The 18,979-nt window shown below is 33.1% G+C and overlaps 7 protein-coding genes across 7 annotated transcripts; 4 read left to right on the top strand and 3 right to left on the bottom strand.

Annotated features, from left to right (window-relative positions):
* Positions 1-494: 494 nt before the first annotated feature.
* On the top strand, positions 495-2,177 carry cubi_02568 (RNA-binding domain-containing protein; the record flags this gene model as incomplete). Its single annotated transcript, XM_029019579.1, has 1 exon — positions 495-2,177. One exon carries the CDS (start codon positions 495-497, stop codon positions 2,175-2,177), a length of 1,683 nt encoding a protein of 560 aa, XP_028874699.1.
* A 707-nt stretch (positions 2,178-2,884) lies between these two features.
* On the top strand, positions 2,885-3,586 carry cubi_02567 (uncharacterized protein; the record flags this gene model as incomplete). The annotated part of the gene is made up of 1 exon (XM_029019578.1): positions 2,885-3,586. The coding sequence occupies one exon, from the start codon at positions 2,885-2,887 to the stop codon at positions 3,584-3,586; it is 702 nt and encodes a 233-aa protein (XP_028874698.1).
* Positions 3,587-3,668: 82 nt separating this feature from the next.
* cubi_02566 (26s proteasome regulatory subunit 7-AAA ATPase) lies at positions 3,669-4,967 on the bottom strand (the record flags this gene model as incomplete). Its single annotated transcript, XM_029019577.1, has 1 exon — positions 3,669-4,967. The coding sequence occupies one exon, from the start codon at positions 4,965-4,967 to the stop codon at positions 3,669-3,671; it is 1,299 nt and encodes a 432-aa protein (XP_028874697.1).
* A 759-nt stretch (positions 4,968-5,726) lies between these two features.
* cubi_02565 (myosin-related protein) lies at positions 5,727-10,178 on the bottom strand (the record flags this gene model as incomplete). Its single annotated transcript, XM_029019576.1, has 1 exon — positions 5,727-10,178. The coding sequence occupies one exon, from the start codon at positions 10,176-10,178 to the stop codon at positions 5,727-5,729; it is 4,452 nt and encodes a 1,483-aa protein (XP_028874696.1).
* Positions 10,179-10,716: 538 nt separating this feature from the next.
* Positions 10,717-11,667, top strand: cubi_02564 (phosphoglycerate mutase domain-containing protein; the record flags this gene model as incomplete). The annotated part of the gene is made up of 1 exon (XM_029019575.1): positions 10,717-11,667. The coding sequence occupies one exon, from the start codon at positions 10,717-10,719 to the stop codon at positions 11,665-11,667; it is 951 nt and encodes a 316-aa protein (XP_028874695.1).
* A 406-nt stretch (positions 11,668-12,073) lies between these two features.
* On the top strand, positions 12,074-12,664 carry cubi_02563 (ribosomal protein S5; the record flags this gene model as incomplete). Its single annotated transcript, XM_029019574.1, has 1 exon — positions 12,074-12,664. The coding sequence occupies one exon, from the start codon at positions 12,074-12,076 to the stop codon at positions 12,662-12,664; it is 591 nt and encodes a 196-aa protein (XP_028874694.1).
* Positions 12,665-13,049: 385 nt separating this feature from the next.
* cubi_02562 (uncharacterized protein) lies at positions 13,050-18,824 on the bottom strand (the record flags this gene model as incomplete). The annotated part of the gene is made up of 1 exon (XM_029019573.1): positions 13,050-18,824. One exon carries the CDS (start codon positions 18,822-18,824, stop codon positions 13,050-13,052), a length of 5,775 nt encoding a protein of 1,924 aa, XP_028874693.1.
* Positions 18,825-18,979: the final 155 nt, after the last annotated feature.

Here is an 18,979-nt window from a genome sequence, read left to right as displayed (position 1 = left end):
TCAGAAAATTCTGTTCATGTATTAAAGCGGATGAAAACAGAGAATAATTGCGCACTAAAAAAAAAGAATTCAAGTAAAGAGATAATTGAATAAATGAACTTTTCTCAATAAATAGAAGTGTATGATTATAATTATTTGGGGAAATAACTTTTGTGGCAGGTAAAAGTTAATAATTTAGTTAATATATGAATTTTAGTTATTAATGAAGAAAATTGGGAATTTGGCGGTAAACTAGAAAAATGTCATTGTGTTTTTATTTATTGGTAAAATTATAATGTGCATAAAGTTTTGGATAATATAAAATAATTGACGCTTTTGGGTAATAGTTTGGTAATATTATATTGAAGAAAGAGAATTTGCCTTAAAAATTAACATCTGCAGGTATTAAACTTTGTGCCAAAGGAGAATAACGAAGAAATTAACTATTTTCAATAATTATACTGGATGTTACTACTGATATATCACTTTAACAAAGTAGTTATTAACAATAATAAATGTCATACCAGAATTCAAATAAGAAGGATGAAGTAACAAAAACACGCTATCATGGATTGGGGTTATCAAACCAAGGAAGAGGGGTAATAAAAAGTCAATCTATAGCTTTTCAGAATTCAAAATGGTCAAATATAAACTCAAAGTCAAAAGAAATGGGAATCAACTCAAATGTTGTCCCAGAAATGACAACAGTATATGTGGGAAGAATTCCAACTCAGGTTACAAATACACATATTCGAAAGTTGTTGGGAGAATGCGGTACAATATTGAGATGGAGTCGGCAGGAAGATCCAACAACAAAAAAGTTATCTTCTTTTGGTCTATGTGAGTTTGATTCTCCAGAAGGTGTAATAAATGCAGTTAACGTTTTGAATGGAGTAAAGATTTCAGGGGGTCAGCTGTTGGTAAAGTACCAACATGGAATTGATAAGGAAATGGCAAAGTGGCAAAGCAACAGAATTAATGAGATGTTGAAAAGTAGAGGAGGTGATTGCACTATTGAAACGATACTCAATGAGCTTTCAGCTTCAGATTCAAAGCTAAGAATATCCGTACAGCGTCTGTTGGCTGGGATGTCATTTGAATTAGATTCGGAACAAGAGCATGGTTCTGCAGAACCTGTTGATAAGAGCTCAAACAATGATTATCCAGAAAAAGCAAACAAGAAAACTTTATATTCTAATTCTGGAGAGTTTGGAGCAAGTTCTCACATGCAAAAGAGTGGAGTTCTTGTGGGATTCCCACAGAATTCAAGGGAGAAATTGAGAATGAAGAAATTTGAGGAAAAGAACAAAGAATTTGAAAGAAAGCTGGAAGATTTAGATGACGAATTATATGAAATAGTCAAGTTGTTTCCAGAAAAAATGGACATTTCTAATGATTTAACCTTTCGGTATTTGCTTGAGACCTTGTACGAATCTTATCACAATTTTAAGTTCATTTCTTCTTCAAATAAGAGAACTTATGATATGGTTTCTGAAATTATCCAATTTGATAAAAACTTGATTGAATCAAAGATAGATCGTTCTAATCCCGATTTTAGTCTTGATTCTGAACTTTTTGATAATGAAAATGACACTGATTCAAGGTATAAGGCTGATTCAGTTACACTCTATAATCAAGAACATCAAAATTTAAATGATGGGATTCAGATTAAAAGTGAAAATTTAGGAAAACAAGGTATTTACAGTCAAAATGGAAGACATCAAACTATAAATGATGATGGTACAAAAAATGATATTAGCAATAATAGTAATATAACAAAGATTTCTATTAATTTACCAAGATCTAAACAAAATAAACAATATAAAAACCCAATTGAAACCATTGAAAAGATGAATAGTAGCAAAATAAATAACAGTGACTCATCGCTCTCTTCCAATCTAAATCTGGCAAATTCTAATGATTTAATTAATAGGGAAGAAGTGTTTTCAGCTGAAAACTGGAAGAATGTATTGGGTTCAGTAGAATTTGAAAATTACAAAGAATATATTGAGCAAGAAATGAGACTTATCATTGGTAATTCCGATCAAAATGCATTGGATACTATTACTAATTTTATTATTGAAAAGTTTTCATCCAAAACTTTAATTCAAGAAACTATTAATATTTTGGTTCAAATTCTCGACACTGAAGCTGAATCATTTCTTCGTGGACTATTCCTCAAAATTCTAGATAGTTAATCATCCAACAAATTTATCATACTTTTCTTTTTCTTGGTAATAATAGAGTATTACAAAAAAAAGAGATTAAAAAATGTTTATTTCAAAAAAAGTTATTCAAATAAACTTTTCCTATTCTACAACTTAAAAAAATCACATGCATTAATGCTTTTATATACTTTGGAATAAGCTAAAGCTCACAAAATAATCACAATTAACTCTTTTTATTTTGGCAATACCTATTATGAGTAATTCAATATAATAAATACTCTATCTAGACTTACACCACCAGAGTAATCTGAAATCTAAGCCCAAAACAGATTTTTCTAAAGCCTTAAATAGACTAAATCTTCGAATACAAGTCATTTATTAGAAACTTTTTAAAGGGGTTAAAACAAAAACTATACACAATGGCTGACTTTTACTATTAATATCGTTTAAAACAGAAATACTAATGGAAATATAAAGAAAAGAACATTCATCCACAATGTAATTGCACTAATCCTAAATAGTTAGATTTCATAAAAAGAAGGCTTTCACACATTTACTTTTAAATTTAAAAATATCCACACAAAAATGACTATTATTTGATATATTAATTGTGTGCTAATATTAATTATAACAACAGCCCGCCACTTCTTTAACTTAAATGACTCATAATAATTAATATTCAAGCTATAGTGAAAACAAAATTCTGGAAGGTGAAGAAAATAAAGGAATGACTCAAAATGTCAAAGAAAAAAGCAAAGTTTGATTTAAATGTTGCAGCTCTATCAGCTAGTGTTGGGTCTATGGTACTTTTAATGATGAGCATATTTCTATCCTCATGGCTTTATAATGCAGCAGGGAAAGGTTTTTATCCCTATCCACGCTACTGGGGACTTCTAACAGTAATAGGTAGGAGAACACAATCACACAATGAAGTTTGGGAGATAGCATGTATGACCGCGGCAAAGCTTGCACTTGGCTTGACCTGTACATCTCCGTTATGCATTTGGTACTCACATAAGTGTGATGCATACAGAATAGTAAAGAATATCTCATATGCTACGGCTATAGTTATAGCAATAACATGTGGAATGTTAACAGGAGCAATGATTTGCTCGTTGAGAAGTAACATTTCTAGTCTCAGATTGTCAACAGCATTCAGTTTCGCTGCTTTTCTGGTATGCTCACTAGTAATATGTTTATATGCCTTCTTGATGAATGAAGCATTTAGCATAATTAATAGTGTTGGATATTATCCAGTTCCTCAGCCGAGCATATCTTTTGCTATAGCTTTAGGTGGTATCTTTTTATTGCTAGTAGCCTTTATTGCATATGCTCAAAGATATAGGAAGTTAAGAGCTGAAAAGGACTTTGAGGAAGATACTTGGTATGAGTATCAAAATCTTAAGAATGAGTATTATGGATACAATGCAATTCAATGAATGACTAATAGAAAGGTTTATTCTTATATTTAAGCTATTCTCTTCTCTTAATCCTTTTATATATTATTTACCAGTATCATTTTTAATTGTAAACCATATACTTTGCTGTAGCAGAGAACTTCTTATAGCCTTTAACAACTTTGTTAATAGCGTCCAAAAGATCCTTTTCGCTGATGCTTTTTCTTCTTGCTCTTATTGCAAACATCCCTGCTTCAGTACAGACTGATCTTATATCTGCTCCTGTACAGTTTGGGCAAAGTCTAGAAAGTAGTTCAAATCTAATGTCCCTTTCCATGCTCATTACCTTCGCGTGGATTCTGAAGATTTGAGTCCTTCCTTCTAAGTCTGGAAGTCCAAATTCAACCTTTCTATCCAATCTTCCAGGTCTTAGTAGAGCTGGATCCAATGTATCTGGTCTGTTGGTTGCCATCAGAACCTTGATATTGCCTCTTGCGTCAAATCCATCCAGTTGGTTTACAATTTCAAGCATAGTTCTCTGAACTTCGTGATCCCCATGAGCACTTTCCTCTCCTCTGGCTCCTCCTATTGCATCAACCTCATCTATGAACAATATACAAGCCTTCTTACTCCTTGCTAGTTTAAAAAGTTCTCTAACCATTCTTGCTCCTTCTCCTACATATTTCTGTACTAATTCAGAACCAATAACACAGATGAAACATGCATCAGTTCTATTTGCTACGGCTCTTGCTGTCAAGGTCTTTCCAGTACCTGGAGGGCCATATAATAGTACTCCCTTTGGTGGGTCAATACCTAATTGTACAAATCTTTCAGGGTGTAATAAAGGCATTTCAACAACTTCTCTAAGACGTTCCAATTGGTCTTTTGCTCCTCCTATGTCATTATAAGTAACATCAGGCTTGTCCTCCACTGTCATCATTGCTACTGAAGGGTCTATTTTTGGTGGTAAAGGTATCTGAATCTTATACTTAGTACGATCTACGCCAACTCTCATTCCCTCTTCTATATCAGTCGGAGCAACTTTATCTCCTAATCCAACTACATACTTGGCCATTTGTTTAATATTAATCATATACTTCGCCTCCTCAGTACCGGCATCTATAATTTTTGTGCATCTTGCAACTTGTAAGGGCTGTTCCATCTGCATATTTTGTCTATCAGCAGCCAAATCCCACTGAGATGGTGGAGCCAACCCTGTATCTGACTCCCTTATACTATTCAGTTTTGAAATAGCTGACATTAAGTCTTTGACCTCTGTTTCCACCTGTTTAATCTTTGATACATATGGCCCCATTCCATACTTTCTCATAATATCTATATCAATCTGATCAAGGGGACGCGACTGGTCCTCTTCTCCCTTTCCTCCATCCTTCTCTGTCTTAATCTGTGGCTTTACTGCCATTTTTACTGATTTCCCCTTTAATTTCTTCCTTTTGTTCTTTTCTCTGGGATTCAAACCTCTCTTTACATTATTTGTTTTTCTCCTCTTTAATTCTTCTTCCCCTTTTACCGCCCTCCTCTCCCATATCCCTCTCAGCTTTTGGCCAATTTAATTAATTTTGTGGGATACAAAAAAATTAATTATGGGGGGGCCCAAATTGCCGCCAAAATGAGCACTTTTTAGATTATTTATATTGGTGTGGGGAGCAACTTGTGCAAACTGGCGGGCTCTTATATACCGGTATGAAGGTTAGATGGGATCAGTAAGCAATGGGGAGTTAACTGGAGAAAATTAGAAAAAATGGGGAAGAGGGAGGATCTTGAAAGGTGAGTCCTAAAAATTTTATTTGGATGTACTCTTTAGTTTTCTAATTGGGATTGCTTTTGCTCATAGAGAGTAAATTTATGCAGATATTTATGGTTTGCATGCACATATATAAATGGATTAGGGTATCGAGACCAATTGCCTACTAATTTAATCACTAAAGAAATAACAAGTATATTATTCTCTCTTTTTAAAATGATCATTAATTTTTCAAAAATATAGATTCTGGTATTATTAAGTTCAAAATTTAAGGACAAATTACAAAAATAACCTAAAATTCCCAAGTTAAAAATTCATTAATGAATCGGGAAAATATAGATACCGTCTCAACCATTCTCGTCTCGTCTCTGAAAGTTGCATGCATGCATACAAAAATTATATAGCTAAAAGAAAGCATTAATTCTCGGAACCTTTGTTATGTTTTCTTCTGAATGAGTTAACAATAGGGGAGTGACTATTTATGACATTAAGGTTGTTCGAGGAGTCAACATTGTTGTCATAAGGAATATAACTTGAAATTTCAGAAGAATCAGCTGCAATAAGGCTGGGATCGTTTGCAGTAATGCAAGAAGTCAAAGATCTTTGTCTTCTTTTCATTGTGGCTTCTGTGAAGTGTTGTACGTCGTCTAGACAGGCCAAAAGCTCGTCTCTTTCAGATCTAACGACCTCTAATTCTTTGCTGGATTCCATTAAAGCATATTGTGTAGCTTCAAGTCTCTGAACACAGCTTTCCCATTCACTTCTGATCTCATTCAAACTGTTTTCTGCAGTGTTTCTGAGTTCGGTCAAAGTGGATTTAAGAGCATCAACTTGGGTAGACTTTTGACGAACTCTTACATTTAGAGACTTATTTTCATCCATTAATGTTCTCCTTTCCACAAAAAGCTCAAGAATCCTCTTTTGTAGAGTGGCTTTGTCATCCTCAAGGATTTCAACATTTTCTCTTAATTGGTTATTTATATCAGCAAGTTCAGAGTATTGACCTTCCAGTTCTGCTAATCTTAAGGAGCTTGCTGATGACTTTTGAGATGATGGATGAATATGGTAATAGTTTGGAGTTAAACTACCACTTAGAGAAAAGGCATCTTCAGAGGTGGAGATATCGGATTTACTCACTATGTTTGAGTAGTTATGGTCTAATTTTTGGGATCTCAAATGTTTTGAAGATTTAAGTTGTTGGTTTATTGTTTCCAACTGGGAAATCTTATCATTCTTTTCATTAAGCTCCTGTCTAAGGCCCGAGTTCTCTTTTTCAAGTTCTTGAACCCTTGTCTTAAATTTATTTAAATCTTCCACACTTTTTAGTGCCGCTGATCTGGATTGCTCCAACATAGAAAGCTGATTTTGTAGTTTTACCTGTGTTTCGCGGTACCTTTCAGTCTCTTTCATACAGTAATCTCTTTCATGCTGTCTATCTTCAATTTCTGCGGAAAACTGATTCCTGAGAGCTGACAGATCCTTGTCAGACTGCTCCAAAAGTCGTTCCAAATATAATACCCGGTTCTTCTCTATCTCCATTTTCTGCTCCAAAACCAGGATTTTACTATTTAGATCTGACTTTTGAGATTCATAAGATTCTGAGATCTTATTGGTTTCTGTCTCCATAGATATCTTTGATATCTCCATCTTATACTCCAAATCACTTATAATCCTCTGATGTTCAGATTCCATTAACTTAATCTTAGACTCTAAAGAGCTAATTTGGCCTTCATATAAAGTTATCTTGTCTTTTAAGGAACCTATTTCTATCTTTGAATTCGCGATCTCCTCATCCTTTCTTTCTACCACCTCTTTATTCTGTTCCAAATCCTGCCTGGTTTTGTCATTATTTGTTTGTAAAGAATCCAAAATTTCCCAAAGTCTTGAAACATTAGTTGGAACTGTATTTGTTGACAAATTTTGACCATGATCTTGAGTCTCATTATTTTCCGTCTTAACTTTGAATTTCGATACCTTTTGATCATTTTCAATATTTTTCGGTACCACATCAAATTCTTGTGCATTACTTACTTCTTCTTGTATAATTTGCTTCTTTATTTTCATGTGGTCTCTGTAGGCCTTTTGAATGATTTTTGCAGCTTTAATTCTAGATCCTAATATTTCCAAGAAAGACTTCCTAATTTGGAATGATCTCCAGCTTGATTGAATGTTTACTGAGGCTTTTTTAATTTTCTTATACTCTTTCTTTGCCCTATACATCCTCCAAGCTGCTGAGATACTTGTACAATATTTGTTACAAGCCTCAGATACACAACGTTCCAGCTGAGTTTGAAGGGAATCCTTAACAAAAACCTGTGTTTTTCCTATCTGCCATGAGTTATCCCATTTTCTTCTTTCTGTCTCGTCCTGTCCCTCCTGAAGCTCACTCTGAAGCTTCTCTAATATATTCTTGCAAATCAAAGAATAATTCTTTGCTCCAGTAAAATCATGAGATTCAAAAGAAGGATAAAGGATCTTATATCTGTTGTAAAAGTCCTTGAACTTTCTCCTTACACTATATCCAGATCTTCTGATCCTTATACTTTCAAGCATACCTGCACATCTTAATTGACGTAATACATCCAGGCTGTCAAATTCATGTACAGCCTTTCTACTATTTGGCTTTATACATCTAATATAACTGGGAGATGTACTATTCAAAGTCTCAATCAACCCATTAAGCTGATCTCTAAAGGCTCCACTCACTGTAATTAAAATTCCCTTTGGCCTATTAACTGTATTTGTATTAATATTTGAAGAAATATCTTCACCTAACTTAATGCCGGTACCGGATCTTGAAATTGAAGATCTTTTTGCCTGACTATCACAAGATGGTTTGGAATCAAATAACTCAGTAATTAAACAGGATTCTGAAGATCTCAGAAGCTCAGTAACATCTGAATGTAGTTGATCTCTGTTCTTTTCTAAGAATCCTCTAGTATCATATATTACTGGCCCAGCATAATGTGATACAGCAAAGCTGCTGTTTGACATTTTACTTGGTTTATAAATAACCTGATTATCATTGTGAGTTTTATTTGAATCTCCTGATAATTTTAAGATCTTATTCAAAAATGATGAATCTGATCCTTGAGGCATTAAGCACTCGGAATCCAGGAGTGGAAAAATACCATTAGGTTTCTTTTCAAGAGAATCTATAATTACCTTGTTATCAATAAAATCAATCCTTGTCCAATCGATACCTTCTCCTTCATAAACTTGTTGCTCCTCCTGGAACATCTGGTGATTAAATTGTTGTTGGAGCTTTTCATTACTAAAGTTAATACAAAATTGCTCAAATGAGTTACAATCAAAGACTTCGAAACCGTAAATATCTAAAAGTCCTATAGATCTTCCCGAGAATAGTTTTTTGGAAAGATGATCTTGTCCGGTACCCACCACACCATTATTAATCAACCCATTAGTCATGGACTTATTAATTCTGAAAACTAGCCAGTCAAATAGTTTGGAGTAAATTGCCTTTGCCATTGAATCTCTGGTCTGAAAAGCTGCTTCCAAAGAAACTGGCATCCTAATGATTCTTCCTGTCTCGGGATCTTTAAGTTTCTTCCATTGGAACACATTCAAAAGTTCATTAGGGTCTAACTTAAGCAATTTAGAGGCAAAATCAAAGGCTCCCATCTGGTCCCTGTATACATTAGGAGGAACACCTGCACTCTCTTGAATAAAATCAAAGTTGCAAAGATGTAGTATACCAGCACATACTCTCATGATCTCAAAGATCTCAGACTCACAAATTCCAATGCACTTTAAGCATTCCAAAACTTCTTTCATTTCAATAGAGTCATCTCTTCCAGGGATATCAATACTCTCCCTAATGATTGAAAAGTCCTCCTGGGAATGAATATTAAGCTCTTTTAAAAATGCTTCAGGGAAAATCCCTTTGGATAAACCTGCTGCAAGGCAGTAAAATATATGATAATTCCTCTCTCCTTCTTGTTGGTTAGTAAGCCTACATTTCTCCAAAAGATAATTTGAAATGGAAGCACCTCTAAGCTTTCCAGTGGCATCAAAGTAGATCTCAATAAACTTTCCAAATCTAGATGAGTTGTCATTTCTAATTGTCTTTGCATTCCCAAAAGCCTCAAGGATTGGATTGCTCCTCAATACAAGGCTCTCTATTGACGAGTCATCCTTCTTTGGAGACAAAGAACTGACAGGGCTCTGAGTACGGGAATAAATGGAAGGGCTTGGGATAGAAATGGGACGTCCACCAGCAAAATCACAGGAAGATGTAGACCTTTGTATATTTGCTAAATAACAAAGAATGATCTTCGTAGCCTCTGTTTTTCCTGCTCCACTTTCTCCCGTAATTATGATACTCTGACTCTTCTTCTCCTTAAATAAGGAATCATAAGCATTTTGAGCCGTCTTAAATATATGGGGCGGTAGTCCACTGGATTGATCATTATTGTTTTGGTTGGCCTTTTTGCCAGAGCTCGTGGAACCAATGGACTCCAAGCCATTTCTATATAGATTAAATTGATTTCTACCATAAAGCTCAGGGATTACCTTATATGGATTAATACTGATTAATATAAGATTCCCTATGCAAGTATATATGTTGTCCTGATAATATCTGGTTCTTACATTATGTAGAAGAGCTCCTTCGCAATAATCTCCCAAAACAAGGAGATTGGGTATACCAGATAGACTTGACTTATGAACAGAGTGCATCTCGGCATGCTCACGAGTAATCCTCACCTCCAGACCATCTTCAACTCTGGCCACAAAGTCTTCATTCTCTCTTCTTAAAATAGTGGCTGGAGCCCAAGCCAGCTTTGGGTGTTTAACCCAAACCAAACCTCTGCTCTCTAGAACTCCCTTTTCTTCTAACTGGACTTCCATTTTTTCCAATTTTCAAAAAGGTAATCCGACCTTTTCTATTTACCAAATTTACTTTTATTCATTAATTTAAGGCCTTTAACATGTTGACAGGGTTTACCGCCAAAACTATTATAAGTGTGGTAGACATAAATTCGAGGATATAAGAAAATGAATAAAAACTTGCATGCAAGGGAGAGTATGATCTGAAGAAAAGATTTAGTTTATATGATCCTTAGAGAATTAAAAGATTGTTACATTAGTTTTTGTAGAAATAGGAAGAGAGTTGAGTAAGGGTTGGAGGGTTTTGTAAATAATAGATTAAGATATAATTAGGAGAGTAAACAACAGTGCTAATAGTAGAAATCTATAGTTTAATATATATTATTATTATTATTATAAATAGTAATATAATTTGAATTAATATCTTCATGCACTGTTATATTTATTTGGCATATAGAAAATATTATTAGATTATATTAATGTAACATGCAGATATTTGGCGCCAAATCTATATGATCAGAAAATATAAGATATTTAAGAGGACCAAAGAACAGGAGCAATGTGGTTTTTTATTAGGCATGCAGAATCAGCAAACAATGCAACCAATAACAATGATTCCACAGATTCAGGGGAGAAATATAATGATGAAAGAGTTCCAGATCCATCATTAACAGAGCTAGGGTATATACAGGCAGAGAAGACTGGGTTGTATTTAGCTTCGAAAAGTGTCAAAGTATGGAAACAGGAGAGGGAGGACCAGAAGTCAATGAGTTTAGAAAATCCAAATTTTAAGGCAATTTATTGTTCTCCAATGCAAAGGTCACTAGAGACAGCGGATAAAATACAGAAAATTTTGGGTGTTCCAGTATTTGTGAATCCAGATCTATGTGAAGTTGGAGGGGTTTTTAGAGGTAAAAGGCATACAAATAGTCCCAGAGAGTCTAAAGAGGTTTGTAGCGGGAAGAAGAGGAGTGTGATAATGAAGGAATTCCCAAATTTCCAATTAGATGAAAGGATCACGGAACAAGGGTGGTGGGGGAAACCTCAGGAAACCTTCAAAGAGGCTTCTGAGAGAGCAAAGAAAGTAGCAGAGTTATTATGGGAAATCAGCTACGAAGATTTAAAAAAGACAGGCACCGAATATCAAGGAAACACTAATATATTAATCAGCCATGGGCTTTTTCAAGATATGCTCATGAAAAGGCTTTTTATGCAAAGAAATCCTGTTCCCACTTTAGAAGAATCAGCAATATTTCCTTGTGAAAACTGCGCAATTAGCCAGATTGCACTGTATGACCACACGATTAGACAATTTGAAAACATTAGTGAGGAAAACACTCAACACTGCCATCATAAAAGCCAAAATAAACAGGATCCGAGACGTGTATGTATTTGTATTAAGTGGAACTCGTCACATCATCTCGAGGATTGCGAAAGAACTACTACCAGAACTTACCCAAATTCCAAGTATACTCACCAAAGTGCAAATAGTAGTAGTAACAGTTCATGAATGCCTCAGCAACCTCATCAAAATATTACTTTTTTTCTTTTCCCACATCCATTAATATTATTCAATTAGGGGAACGCCCGCCTAAATTTATGGCGGGCTCACGTGTTTATTGTATATTTGAGACAGCTTTTTTAGACGAGTCATAATAAAACTATAATAATAAATATATAAATTATTTCAAATTAAAAATTTTAATAATTTTCTATATAATTAGTATAATAATTTAATAGACATGTTCCAATGTCTACTTATTGAAGTAATAATAATTATTTGACAAATTAACAACGAAAGAGTTCTTGAATTGAGAGGAATTAGCTTTGTCGAGAATTTCTAGTATACCGATACTAAGAAGGAAAGACTTTGAAGGATTTATTTATTTTAAAATCGCTTTAAGAAACAAAGTAAAATGGCAACTTTCTCTACTTCTGATGTTAAATTGTTTGGCAAATGGTCTTATGACGAAGTCAATGTTTCTGACTTATCTCTTGTAGACTACATTGCCGTTAAGGATAAGGCTTGCGTATATGCTCCAGTTACTGCAGGTAGATACCAAGTTAAGCGTTTCAGAAAGGCTCTCTGCCCAATTGTTGAAAGACTTGTCTGTTCTTTAATGATGCATGGTAGAAACAATGGTAAGAAGAACCAAGCTATACGTATAGTTCGTGCTGCTTTTGATATTATCAATCTAGTTACTGATCAGAATCCAATTCAGGTCTTTGTGGATGCTGTCAAGAATGGAGGTCCTCGTGAAGATTCTACCAGTATTGGTTCAGCTGGTGCTGTCAGACGTCAAGCTGTTGATGTTTCTCCTCTAAGACGTGTTAACCAGGCTATTTATCTTATCTGTACCGGAGCTCGTACTCAGGCTTTCAGAAACATTAAGACCATTGCTGAGTGCTTGGCAGACGAGATTATTAACTGTGCCAAGGAGAACCCAAATAGCTATGCTATTAAGAGAAAGGATGAGGTAGAACGTGTTGCTAAAGCAAATCGATAAATTATTGGTTTTTTTAATTACATGTTAAGTATATTCAGGACTTTTGTAACATCCTAAGAAAGGAAAACAATAGAAAATGAGATAATTCAGGATTGGGTTTTTTCCAAAAAAATTTTTTTAAGCTTGCTTGATCTATACCGTTATAATTGCATGCATGCACATCCGCATGCATGCATTTCTGGCTTTAATAAAAATCCTTAGTCTTGATTCTTTTTAAAATAATAATAATAATAATAATAATAATAATAATAATAATAATAATAATAATAACAATAATAATAACAAAACAATAGTAATAAAATAATAATAATAGTAATAATAATAATAATTCATTTTAGAACAAAGTATGTGTTTTTTTAATGAAATATTAAATCAACCTTTCGGACTACATTCTAATGAGGAAATGGGATTGATGGGGTTTTTGTATAATCAGTCTTTTCTTCAAATATTTCTGAGGGAGATTTAGAATTCCATGTGTATTCGGATTATTTACAATTTTAACATTACCTTGATCGCTAAAAGCGAATTCTTCACTTTTAAGCCATTTATCAAGAATTGTAATATTAAGCTTATTAATATTGAAAGTGTTTTGTTCTTGAACAATTAGATTATCTTTAGATCTGGCTCGACTAGATGATTTTGAATCCAATTGATTCATAGTAAACTTTTTACTGGTGTTTCCTTTGTTCTCTATATATGCTGGAAGTAAGTTTCTATTTCCACTATTATGATCAAAACCTGATTTGCCTTTATTGTAAAAAAATGCATGGACTAAACAATCTTGGAGAGTTCTGATGGGGTGTTTGGAAATAGAGTTATTATTTGAATCTATAAATAACTGGGGTGACCAACCCATATAACTGATATAAAAAAATATATCTGAGTAATAATTAGTAGTTGTATAGTTTTTCTTGAGATCTTCTTTTTTTCCAGGTTTAATATAATTTGGAAAGAATGGGTATTTCTCTCTAATGACTAATTGTATTGCATTTGTGGAAAAGATACCTTTAAATGGAATAACAGCTATTAATTTTAACTTTTTAGATGATCTAGGGTCTAATTTAATATTGGTAACTGTTGATCCAACCCAATTAAGCTCCCCAGATTCCAGAGCTGATGAAATTTTTCGATTTATATATGGTTTCTTTTCATCTTGAGCTATGATAGAGGAGCCTTGTTGGATACTTTGACCCTTAATCTGTGTTTCTGAAGGTAAAAGAAGATCATCCTGGAAGCTTTGGCTGGTTAGAAATTTGGAGTTACAGATTAAACTACATATAATGGTAGAATTAATAGTAATATTTGTTAATGTAATATTTGTCTCAACAAGGTGGATATCTCCATCTAAAGAGGAATTTTCTGATAAATTAGGAAGATCTTTGGTATTCATTGAAATTGATAATGGTTGATATTTATCCTCATCATGTTTGTACCCATTAAAAGGTATTGAATAAGGATCAAAAAGATTAATATCATATATACATATTTGTCCAGAAAAGAGGTTACTTAAACCCAAGTATTCCAAAGAAATTTGGTTTGGATTATCTGAAGTTTGATGACTTAGATCAAATACCCATGATAATATTAGATTGATTTTAGAAATTGAAAAAGTGTTTTTATTTTTAGACTCGAGATCTAAAAAGATCTGAAAGGTACCAGAGGGAGGTACCCTCTTCAATTGATTATTGTAGTGTTTATTTCCATTAAGAAACTCTTTGGATGGGCTATTTTTTTGAGATAGTGTCAAAATAGGTCTTTCTTGAATAATATTTGTCTTTAACTCTGCCTTATATTTCTCAACCCATTTACTTGGATTAGCAGAGATGTCATAAATAGTAATTTCTTTCGGTGTTTGGTTTTTAATTCTAAGAAGAAGTTTGCTCAAAGTTTCTTCTTCTCCTGGAAAAACTGAACAAGACATTGAAACAGAATTTCTGAAGTAGAAATTCAAATTGGCAAACACTATACTTCTAATAACTTTTGATTTAGAGGATGAAGAAAAGGAAGAAGATGATGGGAAAGAAAAGGAGGAGGCTGCAGCTGTTTCATCTCCTTCAAGATATTCATATGACCTATTAGAATTGAGTAATATAAAGTAAACATTACCAGAACATTCAGAGTTGACCCATAAAGTAAGATAAAATTCATGGTTCCTTTGAAATTCAATTTGGGGAAGTCTAAAAATGCAACCAGAACTATTAAAATTAACAGTTGAGTTGTTCATATCAGGAGGAGGATCTTTGTATTTAATTTGAATGTTGAAATTATTGGGAAAACATGGAATTACTAACAAAGTGGAGTCAAATAAACATGTATTTGTGTTTTGCTCGTTTGATATACTTATAGGAACTGTGTAAGGTACTCCCGAGTATAAAACTTGTAAATCCTGATGAAAATTTTCATGATCACGATACTGATCGTTACCTTGATCTTGAGACGGATTGATTGATTTTGGTGAAATATCTCCAAAATGGATGAAAGAATTATTAGAGTAGCCAAGAACATTAATTTTTTGTATTCCAAAGTGTTCCTTATTGAATGTGGAGTAATTGGAGTTTAAGTTTCCAATTTGTCCAAATTTGGATGTAAGATTATCAAAATTAATAGAGGTTGAGCCAAAATTTTGTCTGATTGGTATTTTTCCATCTAAAAGAAATGATATACCTAGAAGGAAAAGTTCTCCTGCTTCTAGAGGAATAACAGAGAGTTTTTGTATTTTGGTTTCATTAGGATTCAAAATGATTGATTTTTCAAAAAAAATGATTCCTTTAGATTGTTCGCCAATATTAAAGTTCTCGGTATCCTTAAGAGTATGAGCAATCCCAGTAGATCCATCATGAAGTCTAAGGTGACCCCAAACCTGGAGAGACTCACAAACTATTGGGAATGAAAGGGGATTATAAATATAGAATTCAATACTACAAACTTTGCCAATAAACGAAAATCTGGTGGAATTTAAAAACTGGGATGAATTAACCAAAGGAGTTTTTGGGTTATTTGGTCTATGGCTCTCCTTATTTCGTCTCAAAATATACTGAGATCTAAGCTCTGCAGCTTCTGAACTTTCCAAAAAAGATTCATTATCTAAAAGACGGTTTGCCTTTTCAAGTAGATTCTGAAATTCATCTTCATTTCTGTTGCTATTATAGCATTTTGGGTTTATTGGTTTGAAAAAACCCTGTCCCGATCCTGGAAAATTTTCATATTGTGATTTAGATCTTGAAATGGTACCCGGTACCTCTATTTTGATTAATTTATTATCATGATTACAGAACTTTTTCTGATCAACTATATTTGAAATTTTGTCATTACAGGTACATAAAATTCGATTTAATGTATTGCTTTCTTTCTTTCCAAATGCTTTAAATAGTGAATCGTGGTCTGTTTCAAGAATTAGTGTTGTACCTATTGGAAGTAAAACTGGGAGAGGGATCTTTAAAAATGTACAGGGAGCTTGGGAGGGAGACAAATTTTGGAAATTATTAAATGTATTAGAACATATTTGGCTGGGTTCTAAATCTGAAATATTAGATCTAACTCCTCCCTGCTTGTATATTACAAATGATCTGATGAACTCTCTAAAGCAAATTAAACTTATTTCAGTATCTTGCTCACCAATAAATGATGCAGAGTTGCTTTCATTTATTTTGAACCATAAGGATTCAACATTAGAATCCGAGTAAGAACACATTTCCTTATTTGATGAGATCTTGTCGTTAATTATGTCTAATATTAAACTAGAATAAAGCAATGTAGATTGAGGAAGTAAAGAGAGCTTCTGACAAAGTCTTGCAGAATGTAACTTTAGGTATCTATCGATATGCTTATATGCAAATCTATCCATGTGAAGTAGGATCATTAAATATTGTTTAAGGGAGATTCCAAAAAATCCAAGATCTTGAAATGCTTGAGCAGCTTGAGCAATGTAAATACTCCAACAATGAGAAAGATTCGTGGGATTTGATTTTGTCCTAAAGTTGAAATCCGATAAACTTGAAGATAGATACAGAACTCTTGAAATTACATAGTTAATTACTCCAAAAATACTTAAAATACTGTTCTCCCTGTTGTTCTTTGTATTACCAGGTACCATTTTTAGATCTTCAGATATATATTGAATGGTAACGGAGTCTTTTGAGTGATCTTGAGAGTCCATCTTGTTAATTGAAAATAGGGATCTTGGTCTAAGACTTGGTTGAGAAACTTGAAGTTCATTAGATATCTTAGATAAAGAACTTACAATGCTTTTACAAACATTATTGATCATTACAGAGTTAACATCTTGAGTTGTAATGCAATCTTGTGATCTTTTCTCAAAGTTAAATGATTTTAAAATAACAAAACTGAGAAACAGTAGTGATTTAATGGCAGAAATAGTTCCAATCTCATCGTTGTTTCTTAAAAATGAATTTGAAGAGTTTATACAATAATCAGATACTGTCTCAAGATCAAAATCTAAAAGTATCTCAGCAACTGCCATTGAGAAAAATGTAGATCCAATATGTAAAAATGACTTATCCAACTTATATTCCGATAGTATCTGCTTATAATAATGTATTGATTGAGAATAAATTCCAGAAATTAAACAAAGATCTGCAACTAATCTTGTCTGGCCTTCAAGAGATCCAGAAGAATAGTATAAACATGTGGACGTGCTAACTCCTTTGTTATTAACATTTCCATTTGAGCTAGATTTTGAAGAAAAGAGTGAGATTTCATGTTCAAAAATTTGAGATCTTTCTTCCATATTACTAAATGTAGAACCAACTCCTAAAGTAGAAAGAAGTCCATCTGAATTTGCATTAGTATCATTTCTAGGCCTTCTCCATAAAATTCTTAAGTGGTTTTTAAGTCCTTTTCTGGATTGAATCACATGATTACATAGTCTATTAATTGTACCTTCTAACCAAGGAACAAAGTTATTCTTGATAGAATCAATGATAAAGCTATTAAGTTGTTCCATTTCATTGCAATCAAAGTATCTATTAGCTAAAAAATTCTCATTTTTACTTTTAAAAGGATGTGAAAAAGTTCCAGGCCAAACAATTTTGTTGGGATCTTGAATCTCTTCTTTAGTATTATGCCCTTTAATATTCCAAATATAACATATACTCTCTGGAAAAGAAAGTTTAAAACTCGAAATAATGTTGTGATCTGTTTCCATTAAATCAAAATTAGACTTTTCATCATTAATAAATATATAAATTAATGGAAAGTCATTCAAATAAGATTCTTGTAAATAATGTGGTTTTGTGATCTTACTGGTATCGGGCAAGTAATTTGAACGACGGATAAATCCTGGATTACTTTTTTTACCAAAAAGGTAATATCCGGGATTTCCTCCAAGTTTTTCAAAGTTTTTTCCAGTTTTAAGTGAATTAGTGATTTCAATGATTGATTCTATTGGGTCATCTTCTGATATATCTACAAATACGATACCTCCTATGGGTTGGGATATACTTTCATGATTCAAAAAATTATAATTTTCATGATAAGTTTCTAACCATCTTTCAAACCAAAAAGGTAACTCACTGTTCAATTCTATAATATCATCATTAACATTGACTTCAAAATCATTTTGAAGAAATTCTTTAAAAATCGATTCAAACTGCTTGCCTCCACTATAAAGCAGGTTAGATGAGATTAGATCATTATATGAAAATTGCTTAATAAAGTCACCATAAGATTTGATTGCTTCTAAATCTATACAAGATAAAGGTTGAATATCTTTGCCTTGAGACACTCCAGAATCACAAAGTGAGACAAATCTAACCTCAAAACTATCATTTCTATACTTTTTATCTTGCATAGTAATGGTAATCTCTTCAATCCTATTTTGAGGAATCCATATTCTTGGTGATCCTTTTGGTTTATTTTGAAATACTTCTTTTAATGATAAAAAAGTCGGGCAGTTTTCTCTGCATGATCTGTTTTGCCAATCATGATCTAATACATATTGTTCACCTTTTTTAAAGGTCTCATCAGGAGGCCATAGAAATTTTGAAGGTGATTCCACGCCAAGAGGCCTTAATAATGAACTAAGTGATACTCCAAATTCAGTATCCAAGACATTCCTGGCTTTTTCAGATGCAAAGACTACTACATTTGGGGAGCAAAACACTTGGAGAATGTATCTCCTCAAATTTACATCTCTTTGCATGTTATTTATTTTCCCTACATAACTCTAGATTTTTTTACATACTTCAAAGATAAATAATGATAATTGGCGCCAAAAGGTGGGGCCAGAAAAAAAAAACAAGCAAAAAGTATAAAAGGAAAAAATTGTGGATACATAAATAAGACATTAAAGACAAT

Source organism: Cryptosporidium ubiquitum (assembly GCF_001865345.1).
Source record: "Cryptosporidium ubiquitum isolate 39726 chromosome Unknown contig_13, whole genome shotgun sequence".
Lineage (NCBI taxonomy): Eukaryota > Apicomplexa > Conoidasida > Eucoccidiorida > Cryptosporidiidae > Cryptosporidium > Cryptosporidium ubiquitum.
Note: the sequence above shows the minus strand (reverse complement) of the source record. Positions and strands in the feature narration are given on the sequence as shown.